The 16,525-nt window shown below is 43.8% G+C and overlaps 2 protein-coding genes across 7 annotated transcripts in view; one reads left to right on the top strand and one right to left on the bottom strand.

Annotated features, from left to right (window-relative positions):
• Positions 1–16,525, top strand: part of LOC143806180 (olfactory receptor 1f45-like) — an 87,021-nt gene that overhangs the window by 2,386 nt on the left and 68,110 nt on the right. The window lies entirely within an intron of this gene.
• Positions 1–16,525, bottom strand: part of TEKTL1 (tektin like 1) — a 38,671-nt gene that overhangs the window by 2,614 nt on the left and 19,532 nt on the right. For all 5 annotated transcript variants that reach the window (XM_077286238.1, XM_077286236.1, XM_077286235.1 and 2 more), the window contains 4 exons: positions 3,957–4,061; positions 3,605–3,749; positions 3,359–3,513; positions 1,100–1,195 (listed from right to left, as the gene is read on the bottom strand). In XM_077286238.1, the coding sequence (XP_077142353.1) occupies positions 1,100–1,195; positions 3,359–3,513; positions 3,605–3,749; positions 3,957–4,061 (501 nt within the window). The remainder of the gene's footprint in view (positions 1–1,099; positions 1,196–3,358; positions 3,514–3,604; positions 3,750–3,956; positions 4,062–16,525) is intronic.

Genomic DNA, 16,525 nt, shown 5'->3' with positions numbered 1-16,525 from the left:
CATGGGAATCCAGCACCGGGATGAGATAAAACACTTACTATAAAGTGACAGCATGGTCTGTGCGTTTTTGTCTCACCCATTGCCAGGGTGGATTGATTTAAATCACGCCGATTTAAATCATGATTTAAATCACGATTTAAATCAAAAGATTTTTTTCTATTTAAATCGGATCGATTTAAATCATGATTTTAATCATGATTTAAATCACTGATTTAAATCAAAAGGTTTTTTTTAATATAAATCACGATTAAAATGAGAAGTGAGAGCAGTGCGCATGTGCGCCCATAGTTACACGGACGAAACTAGGGGCAACGATCTAACGCCAGGGTGAGGGGGGGACCCCAAAGTAAGTAAAAATCTTTTTTGTTTTACTATATGGCAATAGGTAGGTGTTTAAAAGCAGCATGTCTTAATTGTATAAACTATTAATAGCCTCCACATTTTGTTCATACTGCCCCTTTAATTCCACACTTCTAGCTTGGTTTCACTTTTGGTTTAGTTTCTTTTTCCATTCAGTTGACATGCCCAAACTTGTTGGATAGTCAGCATCCTACAGAAACCTCTGGAAGAGCATGGCATTGTGAATGTTACACATATACAGCCTTTATTCTACTGAGTTAAACAACTCAGCTTTATCTCATGATGGAAGAACCTTTGGATGGTAAAATATTTTCCTCAAAAAGCAGTTTATTGAAAAAAATCCGATTTAAATCAAAAAAATCCGATTTAAATCAAAAAAATCCGATTTTTTTGATTTTTAAAAAAAAACATTGATTTTTATCCACCCTGCCCATTGCACTTTAATAGGCAGCTGTAATCTGATCCCTCAGTGACCTGGAAGTTTGTTGTGACCAAAACGTATTTTAGCAGTTCTTCACAGGAGGTGAAATAAGGGGAGGTAAAGAAGTGTCTCATAAGTGGTGAAAGAAGTGGGTTTCTCTGAGTTGCATTACAACGTTACTTATATTTGATTGTACTATTGATTTATGCAGTTTGTTGAAACGACAGTGACCATAATGTGCGGCTGCTCGTGTGTGAGTATGGCATATTCCCGTATCTCATTGCCTACTCTCCCAGGTAGTCAGGCAGACATACTGACCAGCTGTAGGAGCTGACCGGCCTGCAGCTCATCGTGGATCCTCTGCTGCCTTTGGGTCGAATTCTTCACATCTCCAGAAGTCAGAGTTAAATCCTCCTGCAATGCAAAGGCCGGAGCATCACTTACAGAAATTGCTTCTTTAATGTAGGTTTTTGGGTTTTTTTTGCAGAGGAAAACACACTTAAAGGGGTGTTTGGATCTTAGACAATTATGTTATACTAGATGGTGGCCCGATTCTAACGTATCGGGTATTCTAGAATATGTAGGTAGTATATAGCACAGGCTACGTACTATGTTGCAGTGACGTAGTATATAACACAACCAACGTAGTATATAACAGAGCTACGTAGTATGTAACACAGTGTACATAGTATATAGCAGAGCTACGTAGTATATAACACAGCCACGTAGTATATAACATAGCCACGTAGTGTATTGCACAGGTATGTATATTGGTCAGCCACGTAGCATATAGCAGAGCCGCGTAGCATATAACATAGCCACGTAGTATATTGCTCAGCCACATAGTATATAACACAGTCACGTGGTGTATTGCACAGCTACGTAGTGTATTGCACAGCTATGTAGTATATTGGTCAGCGACGTAGTATATAGCAGAGCCACGTAGTATATAACATAGCCACGTAGTATATTGTAGAGGCACATAGTATATTGCATAGCTACGTAGTATATTGCACAGCCACGTAGTATATAACAGAGCCACGTAGTATATTGCACAGTCGACGTAGTATATAACAGAACCAACACAGCCACATAGTATATTGCACAGCTACGTAGTATATAACACATAGCATGTAGTATATTGCGCAGCCCATGTAGTATATTGGACAGTCACGTTGTATATTACACAGTCACGTTGTATATTGCCAAGCTACATAGTATATAGCACAGAGATGTAGTATATAACAGAGCCCACGCAGTATGTAACATAGCCCATGTAGTATATAGCAATGTGGGCACTATATGCGTGGTTAAAAAAGACTTAAAATAAAAAATAAACATATACTCACCTTCCTAAGGCCCCTTGAAGTCCTGGCGCCTGTGTACGGTGCACGCGGCAGCTTCCGGTCCTAGGGTTGGTATGAGCGCAGGACCTGTGATATCGTCGCGGTCACATGACCGTGACGTCATGGCAGGTCCTTCTCACATACGCAGCATCAATAATAAAAAGTTGGTCACACAGGGTTAATAGCTGTCTTAACGGAGTGCGTTACACCGCGGTCTGTTAACGCTGGCATTAACCCTGTGTGAGCGCTCAGCGCTGACTGCAGGGCTGTAAAGCAGCGGCCATTTCGCTGCCAGACTATGGCCGTCGCTGATTGGTCGTGGCAATGGTCGTGGGCGTTTTGCCACGACCAATCAGCGACTTGCATTTCCATGACAGAGACCGCGACCAATGAATATCCGTGACAGACAGAAAGACAGACAGAAGGACAGACGGAAGTGACCCTTAGACAATTATATAGTAGATCTACGGTACGTTCTCTATGTCAAAACGGAAACATGCCCTTTGTATTCACTAGTACTGGAGTGGTGAAAATTACTAAGCAAGTATGAGACCCGCGTCTGTCGGACTTTTATGGCATATCCTGTAAATGTATGATTACGCGGGATGGGAATACCTGTTTTATGGTCAGTGATTGTATCCCTGGTGGTCTAGAAAGTGTTCACAGATTATTACCCCGAGGTGTCTTGGCATTATTTTCGGCATTCTCCTTCAGTCCTGTAGAGTATGAACGGAGCGGCGCTGCACATGTGCGAACACTTTTCCACCAACATGGTGAACCCCCATTCTCCCTATTAGCGGGGGTGATCACCAGTTGAATACCCAGTATTTATGGTAGTCTATGATGGTGATGAGATTATTATCTATGGTCCCTGGTGGTCTAGGGTAGGTATGGATTCATATCTAAAACCTTCTAAACCTCTTTAAGGTAGGTTCATGAAAAGTCAACATAACAAAATAATGCGTCCAGTCCACTCGTAATAACCTGCTCCTTCATTTCAACAGGAAAACCACCTATACTAAGTTTAAACCTCCCCCTTGACCTCCAGTGAAGCTTCTCACATGCTTCCTTTTCCTTAGTTACGTCTTGCACCAGTGATGGTAGACGGGGGCTGGCATTAGTCATTCTGTGCAGGACCATGCATGATACAGATAAGTTCTTGGATGGCGCCCGGTCAGGAGGGCCATCAGGATCTCGCTGCGCGCTCGTCAGGATAGTTTCCTGTACATACCCAGATGCGGCTGCTCTCTGCCGCCTTCTTGCACAGAGCCTGGGTCACACTCTCTTTCAGTTCTCGGCAGTCCTCCGGGTTATGCCAGTTCGGAGGTTGCGTGTTTCTGAATTTCTCACCTGTAATGAGAGCACTGCCGATGGCCGCCTGACAATCTGTACAAGAATGATGACAAGAAAAAGGGTGTTATAATATGAAGAACGTGAATGAAACGATCGGTTTTCTCACCAGTCTGCCCCCTGGCACCTGTGTGTTCAGGACCCAGCAGCTTACTGCCACCAGCTTGGTGTTGAGACTGGTGTTGGGCCCGGGCATTCTCGCTGATGATGTCCAGAACTCGTCGCTTCTCTTTACTAAACTCCAAGAGCTTCTGACGGTGACAGTAGAGAACCTGCGGGACCACAAGAACATGGAGGCAGCGGGATCAGGACTGTACAGTGCGAGGAGGTACGGCGACAGGTGGGACTGGAGTCCTGGGCGCTATATACACTATGCTTCCTAATCACCCAGGGGAGGAATAGTCAGCGATTCTGATGGGATGGGACATATCCGTCTCCTAGAACAAACCGCGTGTATATATACAGTAGTAGTTAGTGACCTGGAGCTGCCGTGAGACTTCCTGCAGCTGACGCTCCGAGTGTCGCTTCAGGTCGTGAAGTCCTTTCTTCTCTTCTCGTAAGAGATCATCGACTTTATCCGGATACTGAAAGCAAAGAAGCGTCAGCAAGTGACAGAGCAAAATCACCACCATGTACTGAATAGATGAAGTCGATATCGTCTCGTTCAGGGGACATCATACATAATAATAATCTTTATTTTTATATAGCGCTAACATAATCCGCAGCGCTTTACAGTTTGCACACATTATAATCACTGTCCCCGATGGGGCTCACAATCTAAATTCCCTATCAGTATGTCTTTGGAATGTGGGAGGAAACCGGAGTACCCGGAGGAAACCCACGCAAACACGGAGAGAACATACAAACTCTTTGCAGATGTTGTCATGGGTGGGATTAGAACCCAGGACTCAACGCAAGCAATGAATAGCCAGGTCTTTCACCGGGAAGGAACAACCACCGGAAGGGCAGCATCCAATAAAGGCAAACCACCTATGCCAAAACATGGTATCCATCCACAGACAGCTGTTTTGGGGTATTTGCCCCTCATCAGTGTGGAGTAGGAAACTGGCTATTAGGAGCAAATACCCCGTTGAGAAACACGTGATGGTGTCTCCGCAGCTTTTCTACATGCATTTGCATATTTCCCTTTAGGGATGGGGGCAGTGTTCTGGATCACTGCGTTGAGAAACACGTGATGGTGTCTCCGCGGTGTTGGATGTTTTGATCTCCCCGAGGTCATTCACCCTTATGTTTATAGTCTTTTCACTAGGCACTGCTCCTAATAGCCAGTTTCCTACTCCACACTGATGAGGGGCAAATACCCCGAAACAGCTGTCTGTGGATGGATACCATGTTTTGGCATAGGTGGTTTTCCTTTATTGGATGCTGCCCTTCCCGTGGTTGTTCCTTCCCGGTGAAAGACCTGGCTATTCATTGCTTGCGTTGAGAAACACGTGATGGTGTCTCCGTGGCTTTTCTACATGCATTTGCATATTTCTCTTTAGGGATGGGGCAGTGTTCTGAATCACTGCTTTGAGAAACACGTGATGGTGTCTCCGCGGTGTTGGATGTTTTGATCTCCCTGAGGTCATTCACCCTTATGTTTATAGTCTTTTCACTAGGCACTGCTCCTAATAGCCAGTTTCCTACTCCACACTGATGAGGGGCAAATACCCCAAAACAGCTGTCTGTGGATGGATACCATGTTTTGGCATAGGTGGTTTTCCTTTATTGGATGCTGCCCTTCCCGTAGATGTTTTTTGTAGTTGATGATGAGGTTTGTGCACCTGTCAGAAGGAATTTTGGTCCTTTGCAGATCATCGCTAAATCATTAAAGGGGTTGTCCACTGCTTTCAATTAACCCCGCAATGTATCCCCCCGGGGCTGCTAATGAATTTTGTAAATACCTTTTGTTGCCGATACTGCCTGTGAGCGGCGCTATGCCATCGGCTGAGTCCGGGTCACGTGACCCCCAGGCTGCAGCCGCCGCTTATATCCACCGACGTCATGTCAATTTCCTGACTCTGGAGATTGATGTGACGTCATCAGCAGGCGTGACCCAGCCACCACAGACAGCGGTCACTCATCAAGAGTGACTGGGCGGTGCTGGGGTCTGCGGGCGGTGCAGTGCTGGGGTCTGCGGGCGGTGCGGTGCTGGTGTCTGCGGGCAGCGCGGTGCTGGTGTCTGCGGGTGGTGCTAGTGTCTGCGGGCGGTGCGGTGCTGGGGTCTGCTTCGGGCGGGCGGTGCCACATCAGCTGATGAGACCGCTCTCCAGGGGCTCCAGCAGTACAATGACGGCGGGTATCCTTCCGCACTGTATCCCTCCACCGCTGGGAGAAATAGTCCCTACTCCCACTTGCGGCTTTGCTGTGTGGGAAAATTCCCACACAGCTTTGCCATAAAGTGAGAGCCTGAACTCAGGTAACCTCTTCAGTGATGCACTGCAGGAGCCATTGCATCAGACAGGGAATATACGGTTGGTTTATTATTTTAAATTTTTGCCAGGCAATCGAGTATGGCAAGTATGGTGAAGTTAAGAATATTAAAATACTTTTTTCTGGTTGTGTCTTTTTTAACTCTTTCACTACTATAGGATTAATAATGGATAGGCGTCTTATTGACATCTCTCCATTATTAACCGGGCTTAATGTCACCGTACAATAGCAAGGTGACATTAACCCCTTATTACCCTATATCCCACCTCTACAGGGGAGTGGGAAGACAGGGGCTAAGTGACAGAATTGGCACATCTTAGAGATGCCCCATTTCTGGGGTGGCTGCGGGCTGGTATTTGTAGCCGGGGGGAAATATCCATGGCCCCTCTCTAGGCTATGAATATCAGCCCACAGCTGTCTGCGTAGCCTTTCTGGCTATAAAATATAGGGGGACCTCACGTCATTTTTTTAGGGGGTCCCCCTATTTTAATAGCCAGTAAAGGCTATGCAGACAGCTGCGGGCTGATATTCAGAGGCTACAAATATTGGCCCCCGGCTGTCGGTTTTCCCCCTCTGGCGCAGAAAATTGACATGCCAGTTTTTTGGGGGTTTTTTTCAGTTTTTTTTTAAATGAAACATATTGTTCATTAACCCCTTCACCCCCAAGGGTGGTTTGCACGTTAATGACCGGGCCAATTTTTACAATTCTGACCACTGTCCCTTTATGAGGTTATAACTCTGGAACGCTTCAACGGATCTTGGCGATTCTGACATTGTTTTCTCGTGACATATTGTACTTCATGATAGTGGTAAAATTTCTTCGATATAAGTTGCGTTTATTTGTGAAAAAAACGAATATTTGGCGAAAATTTTGAAAATTTCGCAATTTTCCAACTTTTAATTTTTATGCCCTTAAATCAGAGACATATGTCACGCAAAATACTTAATAAGTAACATTTCCCACATGTCTACTTTACATCAGCACAATTTTGGAACCAAAATTTTTTTTTGTGACGGAGTTATAAGGGTTAAAAGTTGACCAGCAATTTCTCATTTTTACAACACCATTTTTTTTTAGGGACCACATCTCATTTGAAGTCATTTTGAGGGGTCTATATGATAGAAAATACCCAAGTGTGACACCATTCTAAAAACTGCACCCCTCAAGGTACTCAAAACCACTTTCAAGAAGTTTATTAACCCTTCAGGTGTTTCACAGGAATTTTTGGAATGTTTAAATAAAAATGAACATTTAACTTTTTTTCACACAAAATTTATTTCAGATCCAATTTGTTTTATTTTACCAAGGGTAACAGGAGAAAATAGACCCCAAAATTTGTTGTACAATTTGTCCTGAGTATGCTGATACCCCATATGTGGGGGTAATCCACTGTTTGGGCGCATGGCAGAGCTCGGAAGGAAAGGAGCGCCATTTGACTTTTCAATGCAAAATTGACTGGAATTGAGATGGGACGCCATGTTGCATTTGGAGAGCCCCTGATGTGCCTAAACATTGAAACCCCCCACAAGTGACACCATTTTGGAAAGTAGACCCCCTAAGGAACTTATCTAGATGTGTGGTGAGCACTTTGATCCAACAAGTGCTTCACAGAAGTTTATAATGCAGAGCGGTAAAAATAAAAAATCATATTGTTTCACAAAAATGATCTTTTCGCCCCCAATTTTTTATTTTCCCAAGGGTAAGAGAAGAAATTGGACCCCAAAAATTGTTGTGCAATTTGTCCTGAGTACGCTGATACCCTATATGTGGGTGTAAACCATTGTTTGGGCGCAGGGCAGAGCTCGGAAGGGAAGGAGCGCCATTTGACTTTTCAATGCAAAATTGACTGGAATTGAGATGGGACGCCATGTTGCATTTGGAGAGCCCCTGATGTGCCTAAACATTGAAACCCCCCACAAGTGACACCATTTTGGAAAGTAGACCCCCTAAAGAACTTATCTAGATGTGTGGTGAGCACTTTGACCCAACAAGTGCTTCACAGAAGTTTATAATGCAGAGCCGTAAAAATAAAAAATCATATTTTTTCACAAAAATGATCTTTTCGCCCCCATTTTTTTTATTTCCCAAAGGGTAAGAGAAGAAATTAGAGCACAAAAGTTGTTGTGCAATTTGTCCTGAGTACGACGATACCCCATATGTGGGGGTAAACCACTGTTTGGGCGCATAGCAGAGCTCGGAAGGGAAGGAGCGCTATTTTACTTTTCAATGCAAAATTGACTGGAATTAAGATGGGATGCCATGTTGCGTTTGCAGAGCCCCTGATGTGCCTAAACATTAAAAACCCCCACAAGTGACACCATTTTGGAAAGTAGACCCCCTAAGGAACTTATCTAGATGTGTTTTGAGAGCCTTGAACCCCCAAGTGTTTCACTACAGTTTATAACGCAGAGCCGTGAAAATAAATTCTTTTTTTTTTTCACAAAAATGATTTTTTTAGCCCCCAGTTTTGTATTTTCACAAGGGTAACAGGATAAATTGGACCCCAAAATTTGTTGTCCAATTTGTCCTGAGTATGCTGATACCCGATATGTGGGGGGGAACCACTGTTTGGGCGCATGACAGAGCTCGGAAGGGAAGGAGCGCCATTTGGAATGCAGACTTAAATGGATTGGTCTGCAGGCGTCACGTTGCATTTGCAGAGCCCCTGATGTACCCAAACAGTACAAACCCCCCACAAGTGACCCCATATTGGAAACTAGACCCCCCAAGGAACTTATCTAGATGTGTTGTGAGAGCTTTGAACCCCCAAGTGTTTCACTACAGTTTATAACGCAGAGCCGTGAAAATAAATTCTTTTTTTTTTTCACAAAAATGATTTTTTAGCCCCCAGTTTTGTATTTTCACAAGGGTAACAGGATAAATTGGACCCCAAAATTTGTTGTCCAATTTGTCCTGAGTATGCTGATACCCGATATGTGGGGGGGAACCACTGTTTGGGCGCATGACAGAGCTCGGAAGGGAAGGAGCGCCATTTGGAATGCAGACTTAAATGGATTGGTCTGCAGGCGTCACGTTGCATTTGCAGAGCCCCTGATGTACCCAAACAGTACAAACCCCCCACAAGTGACCCCATATTGGAAACTAGACCCCCCAAGGAACTTATCTAGATGTGTTGTGAGAACTTTGAACCCCCAAGTGTTTCACTACAGTTTATAACGCAGAGCCGTGAAAATAAAAATTCTTTTTTTTTTTCACAAAAATGATTTTTTTAGCCCCCAGTTTTGTATTTTCACAAGGGTATCAGGATAAATTGGACCCAAAAAGTTGTTGTCTAATTTGTCCTGAGTATGCTGATACCCCATATGTGGGGGGGAACCACTGTTTGGGCGCATGACAGAGCTCGGAAGGGAAGGAGCGCCATTTGGAATGCAGACTTAAATGGATTGGTCTGCAGGCGTCACGTTGCATTTGCAGAGCACCTGATGTACGCAAACAGTACAAACCCCCCACAAGTGACCCCATATCGGAAATTAGACCCCCCAAGGAACTTATCTAGATGTGTTGTGAGAACTTTGAACCCCCAAGTGTTTCACTACAGTTTACAACGCAGAGCCGTGAAAATAAAAAATCTTTTTTTTCCCACAAAACTTATTTTTTGGCCCCCAGTTTTGTATTTTCCCAAGGGTAGCAGGAGAAATTGGACCCCAAAAGATGATGTCCAATTTGTCCTGAGTACGCTGATACCCCATATGTTGGGGTAAACCCCTGTTTGGGCACACGGGAGAGCTCGGAAGGGAAGGAGCACTGTTTTCCTTTTTCAACGCAAAATTGGCTGGAATTCAGATCGGATGCCATATCCCGTTTGGAAAGCCCCTGATGTGCCCGAACAGTGGAAACCCCCCAATTATAACTGAAACCCTAATCCAAACACACCCCTTACCCTAATCCCAACAGTAACCCTAACCACTCCTCTAACCCAGACACACCCAACCCTATTCCCAACCGTAAATGTAATCCAAACCCTAACCCTATCTTTAGCCCCAACCCTAACTGTAGCCCCAACCCTAGCCCCAACCCTAGCCCTAACCCTAGCAATAACCCTAGCCCTAACTCTAGTCCTAACTCTAGCCCTAACCCTAATGGGAAAATGGAAATAAATACATTTTTTAATTTTTTTATTTTTCCCTAACTAAGGGGGTGATGAAGGGGGGTTTGATTTACTTTTATAGCGGGTTTTTTAGCGGATTTTTATGATTGGCAGCCGTCACACACTGAAAGACGCTTTTCATTGCAAAAAATATTTTTTGCGTTACCACATTTTGAGAGCTGTAATTTTTCCATATTTGAGTCCACAGAGTCATGTGAGATCTTGTTTTTTGCGGGATGCGTTGACGTTTTTATTGGTAACATTTTCGGACACGTGACATTTTTTGATCGCTTTTTATTCCGATTTTTGTGAGGCAGAGTGATCAAAAACCAGCTATTCATGAATTTCTTTTTGGGGAGGCGTTTATACCGTTCCGCGTTTGGTAAAATTGATAAAGCAGTTTTATTCGTCGGGTCAGTACGATTACAGCGATATCTCATTTATATCATTTTTTTTGTTTTGGCGCTTTTATACGATAAAAACTATTTTATAGAAAAAATAATTATTTTGGTATCGCTTTATTCTCAGGACTATAACTTTTTTATTTTTTTGCTGATGATGCTGTATGGCGGCTCGTTTTTTGCGGGACAAGATGACGTTTTCAGCGGTACCATGGTTATTTATATCAGTCTTTTTGATCGCGTGTTATTCCACTTTTTGTTCGGCGGTATGATAATAAAGCGTTGTTTTTTGCCTCGTTTTTTTTTTTTTTTTTCTTACAGTGTTTACTGAAGGGGTTAACTAGTGGGCCTGTTTTATAGGTCGGGTCGTTACGGACGCGGCGATACTAAATATGTGTACTTTTATTGTTTTTTTTATTTTATTTAGATAAAGAAATGTATTTATGGGAATAATATATATATATTTTTTTCATTATTTTGGAATATTTATTTTTATTTTTTTTTTACACATTTGGAAATTTTTTTTTTAACTTTTTTACTTTGCCCCAGGGGGGGACAATACAGATCGGTGATCTGTCAGTTTGCATAGCACTCTGACAGATCACCGATCTGCGAGAAGTGCAGGCTGCTTCACAGTGCCTGCTCTGAGCAGGCTTCTGTGAAGCCACCTCCCTCCCTGCAGGACCCGGATCCGCGGCCATCTTGGATCCGGGTCTGGAGCAGGCAGGGAGGGAGGTAAGACCCTCGCAGCAACGCGATCACATCGCGTTGCTGCGGGGGGCTCAGGGAAGCCCGCAGGGAGCCCCCTCCCTGCGCGATGCTTCCCTGCACCGCCGGCACATCGCGATCATGTTTGATCGCGGTGTGCCGGGGGTTAATGTGCTGGGGGCGGTCCGTGACCGCTCCTGGCACATAGTGCCGGATGTCAGCTGCGATAGGCAGCTGACACCCGGCCGCGATCGGCCGCGCTCCCCCCGTGAGCGCGGCCGATCGCGTATGACGTACTATTCCGTCCTTGGGAAGTAGGGCCCACCCCACATGGACGGAATAGTACGTCTAATGACAGAAAGGGGTTAAGAAACATGGATATGTATATATCTATGGATATATCTATAGATATATCTATAGATAGATATATGGATAGATACAGTACAGACCAAAAGTTTGGACACACCTTCTCATTTAAAGACTTTTCTGTATTTTCATGACTATGAAAATTGTAAATTCACACTGAATGCATCAAAACTATGAATTAACACATGTGGAATTATATACTTAACAAAAAAGTGTGAAACAACTGAAAATATATCTTATATTCTAGGTTCTTCAAAGTAGCCACCTTTTGCTTTGATGACTGCTTTGCACACTCTTGGCATTCTCTTGATGAACTTCAAGAGGTAGTCACCGGGAATGGTTTTCACTTCACAGGTGTGCCCTGTCAGGTTTAATAAGTGGGATTTCTTGCCTTATAAATGGGGATGGGACCATCAGTTGTGTTGTGCAGAAGTCTGGTGGATACACAGCTGATAGTCCTACTGAATAGACTGTTAGCTGCTTTTTTTCTTGCCATTATACAAATTCTAAGTAAAGAAAAATTAGTGGCCATCATTACTCCAATAAATTGGGAAAAACTTTGAAAGTGTCCCCAAGTGCAGTTGCAAAAACCATCAAGAGCTACAAAGAAACTGGCTCACATGAGGACCGCCCCAGGAAAGGAAGTCCAAGAGTCACCTCTGCTTGTGAGGATAAGTTTATCCGAGTCACCAGCCTCAGAATTCGCAGGTTAACAGCAGCTCAGATTAGAGACCAGGTCAATGCCACACAGAGTTCTAGCAGCAGACACATCTCTACAACAACTGTTAAGAGGAGACTTTGTGCAGCAGGCCTTCATGGTAAAATAGCTGCTAGGAAACCACTGCTAAGGACAGGCAACAAGCAGAAGAGACTTGTTTGGGATAAAGAACACCAGGAATGGACATTAGAGTAGACCAGTGGAAACCTGTGCTTTTGGTCTGATGAGTCCAAATTTGAGATCTTTGGTTCCAACCAGGTGTCTTTGTGCGACGCAGAAAAGGTGAACGGATGGACTCTACATGCCTGGTTCCCACCGTGAAGCATGGAGGAGGTGTGATGGTGTGGGGGTGCTTTGCTGGTGACACTTTTGGGGAGTTATATAAAATTGAAGGCATACTGAACCAGCATGGCTACCACAGCATCTTGCAGCGGCATGCTATTCCATCCGGTTTGCGTTTAGTTGGACCATCATTTATTTTTCAACAGGACAATGACCCCAAACACACCTCCAGGCTGTGTAAGGGCTATTTGACCAAGAAGGAGTGATGGGGTGCTACGCCAGATGACCTGGCCTCCACAGTCACCAGACCTGAACCCAACCGAGATGGTTTGGGGTGAGCTGGACTGCATAGTGAAGGCAAAAGGGCCAACAAGTGCTAAGCATCTCTGGGAACTCCTTCAAGATTGTTGGAAGAACATTTCCGGTGACTACCTCTTGAAGCTCATTAAGAGAAAGCCAAGAGTGTGCAAAGCAGTCATCAAAGCAAAAGGTGGCTACTTTGAAGAACCTAGAATATAAGACATATTTTCAGTTGTTTTCACACCTTTTTGTTAAGTATATAATTCCACATGTGTTAGTTCATAGTTTTGAAGCCTTCAGTGTGAATTTACAATAGTCATGAAAATACAGAAAAATCTTTAAATGAGAAGGTGTGTCCAAACTTTTGGTATCTATCTATCTATCTATCTATCTATCTATCTATCTATCTATCTATCTATCTATCTGTGTGTAATGGAGTGTGGGTTGGACAAATGTAAAAGAGGAGGTTGGACAGAAATGACATCACAAATCTTTTCGAAGATAGAGGAGGGAGATGAGGCAGGGGTTTGGGTGTGTTTTGGAGTGGGTGTGCTAGGTGCGGGTTTACAGGCCACTGCAAAGCATCATGGAACTTTTAGTATTAGAGCACAATAAAGTCAGGAGAAAGGAAGTTGTCGATTAACCACATGAGAGCTGGAGCCAGCACTGAGAATGTGCTGCTACAGCATGATAAAAGGTAATATTGCTAAAATAAACAAAGTGGATGTTTTGAGTGGCACATAATAGTAAGATTTATGAAAAAAAAAATTAGAGTAGTGGACAACTTCTTTAAGATTTTGAGGCTGTCACTTGGCAACTCAGAGCTTCAACTCCCTCCATAAGTTTTCTGTGGGATTAAGGTCTGGAGACTGGCTAGGCCACTCCATACCCTTAATATGCAGATTTGTCATTGGATTTGGAGACTGAAAATCTGGAGTGGGTTACAGTAGCAGGAAAGTGAACGAGGTTTTCGAATTTCTCATCTACGCGCTGCCGATAATTTATGTGGAAATTCATCTGCATGTCAATTTTTTCAAGGCTTCTTGAAATCTGCACAAAATCTTCACCAAAGCTCTCGCATAACACCTGATAATTTAACCGCAGATCTGCAACAGAATCTGAAAGATCTTTTTTCTTTTGAGTGTGAATATTGCCTAAGGCCTGTCTCACGCCTCGTTTTTGTACTATAATTGATGCATCCATTTGTACTGTAAAAAAATGTAAAAATATGCCATTTTGGTTTTCGCTGAGTTCTTTAGTAAAACTTATTATACTTCTACTGTTTGATCATTATTTTTGGGCCCTATTCATTGTGACAGGGAAGAGACATAACATTTTTGTAAATCTTGCAAAAAATGTTCACTCTCCTTCATATATTTCTGACTCTGGTGCCTGAGCCTCTTAATTAATTTGTCACTTTTGACTCCAGATTCTTCAACATTGGAGAATGAAGCGTCACTGGATGAATTTGCCCCTTTATTTTCATAGGATTTTTTCACTAACATAATTGATGGCAAATCACAAGCAAACATGGTTGGGAGAGTCAGTGTCCACGAGAAATGCATGTGTCATCTCCACATTGGTGGGAGCCACAAAAGATTGTTAGAATATTTATTGATAGTATCATATGGGGTTGGTGAAGGTACTATCTGCAGAGGATGTAGATGACTGCTGCAAAAGCCAGGACTGACGATAACTCAGTTCTCAGCCCTGCAAAACTCAGATCAATGCTCATGGTATCTAAGTGGACAGACTAATATGGCGGGAGGAAGCGAAAGCGAAACGTGCGTCGGGGAGAGGAGGGGTGCCGATCCTGTCACCGGGCTCACCGGGCCTGCAGTGCACTACATCTATCCGGTAATATACAACTTGCGGCTTTTCTTTTATTAACAACATGTACGCATTTGGGAGAAAATCTATATTGATCAGCAATACCATTGCCCATATACAATGCCTACAAGTAGTATTCAACCCCCTGCAGATTTAGCAGGTTTAATAAGATGCAAATAAGTTAGAGCCTTCAAACTTCAAACAAGAGCAGGATTTATTAACAGATGCATAAATCTTACAAACCAAAAAGTTTTGTTGCTCAGTTAAATTTTTATAAATTTTAAACATAAAAGTGTGGGTCAATTATTATTCAACCCCTAGGTTTAATATTTTGTGGAATAACCTTTGTTTGCAATTGCAGCTAATAATCGTCTTTTATAAGACCTGATCAGGCCGGCACAGGTCTCTGGAGTTATCTTGGCCCACTCCTCCATGCAGATCTTCTCCAAGTTATCTAGGTTCTTTGGGTGTCTCATGTGGACTTTAATCTTGAGCTCCTTCCACAAGTTTTCAATTGGGTTAAGGTCAGGAGACTGACTAGGCCACTGCAACACCTTGATTATTTGCCTGTTGAACCAGGCCTTGGTTTTCTTGGCTGTGTGCTTTGGGTCGTTGTCTTGTTGGAAGATGAAATGACGACCCAACTTAAGATCCTTGATGGAGGAGCGGAGGTTCTTGGCCAAAATCTCCAGGTAGGCCGTGCTATCCATCTTCCCATGGATGCGGACCAGATGGCCAGGCCCCATGGCTGAGAAACAGCCCCACAGCATGATGCTGCCACCACCATGCTTGACTGTAGGGATGGTATTCTTGGGGTCGTATGCAGTGCCATCCAGTCTCCAAACGTCACGTGTGTGGTTGGCACCAAAGATCTCGATCTTGGTCTCATCAGACCAGAGAACCTTCAACCAGTCAGTCTCAGAGTCCTCCAAGTGATCATGAGCAAACTGTAGATGAGCCTTGACATGACGCTTTGAAAGTAAAGGTACCTTACGGGCTCGTCTGGAACGGAGACCATTGCGGTGGAGTACGTTACTTATGGTATTGACTGAAACCAATGTCCCCACTGCCATGAGATCTTCCCGGAGCTCCTTCCTTGTTGTCCTTGGGTTAGCCTTGACTCTTCGGACAAGCCTGGCCTCGGCACGGGAGGAAACTTTCAAAGGCTGTCCAGGCCATGGAAGGCTAACAGTAGTTCCATAAGCCTTCCAGTTCCGGATGATGCTCCCAACAGTGGAGACAGGTAGGCCCAACTCCTTGGAAAGGGTTTTGTACCCCTTGCCAGCCTTGTGACCCTCCACGATCTTGTCTCTGATGGCCTTGGAATGCTCCTTTGTCTTTCCCATGTTGACCATGTATGAGTGCTGTTCACAAGTTTGGGGAGGGTCTTAAATAGTCAGAAAAGGCTGGAAAAAGAGATAATTAATCCAAACATGTGAAGCTCATTGTTCTTTGTGCCTGAACTACTTCTTAATACTTTAGGGGAACCAAACAGAATTCTGGTGGGTTGAGGGGTTGAATAATAAATGACCCTCTGAAAAGACTTTTCACAATTTAAAAAAAAAATAAACAAAGAAATAACATTCTTTTTTGCTGCAGTGCATTTCACACTTCCAGGCTGATCTACAGTCCAAATGTCACAATGCCAAGTTAATTCCAAATGTGTAAGGGTACCGTCACACAGTGCCATTTTCATCGCTACGACGGCACGATCCGTGACGTCGCAGCGTCGTATGATTATCGCTCCAGCGTCGTAGACTGCGGTCACACTTTGCAATCACGGCGCTGGAGCGATGCCGAAGTCCCCGGGTAACCAGGGTAAACATCGGGTTACTAAGCGCAGGGCCGCGCTTAGTAACCCGATGTTTACCCTGGTTACCAGCGTAAACGTAAAAAAA

The sequence above is a fragment of the Ranitomeya variabilis genome, chromosome 2 (assembly GCF_051348905.1).
Source record: "Ranitomeya variabilis isolate aRanVar5 chromosome 2, aRanVar5.hap1, whole genome shotgun sequence".
Taxonomy (NCBI): Eukaryota; Metazoa; Chordata; class Amphibia; order Anura; family Dendrobatidae; genus Ranitomeya; species Ranitomeya variabilis.
The sequence above is the reverse complement of the archived record's forward strand: the minus strand, read 5'-3'. Positions and strand labels throughout refer to the sequence as shown.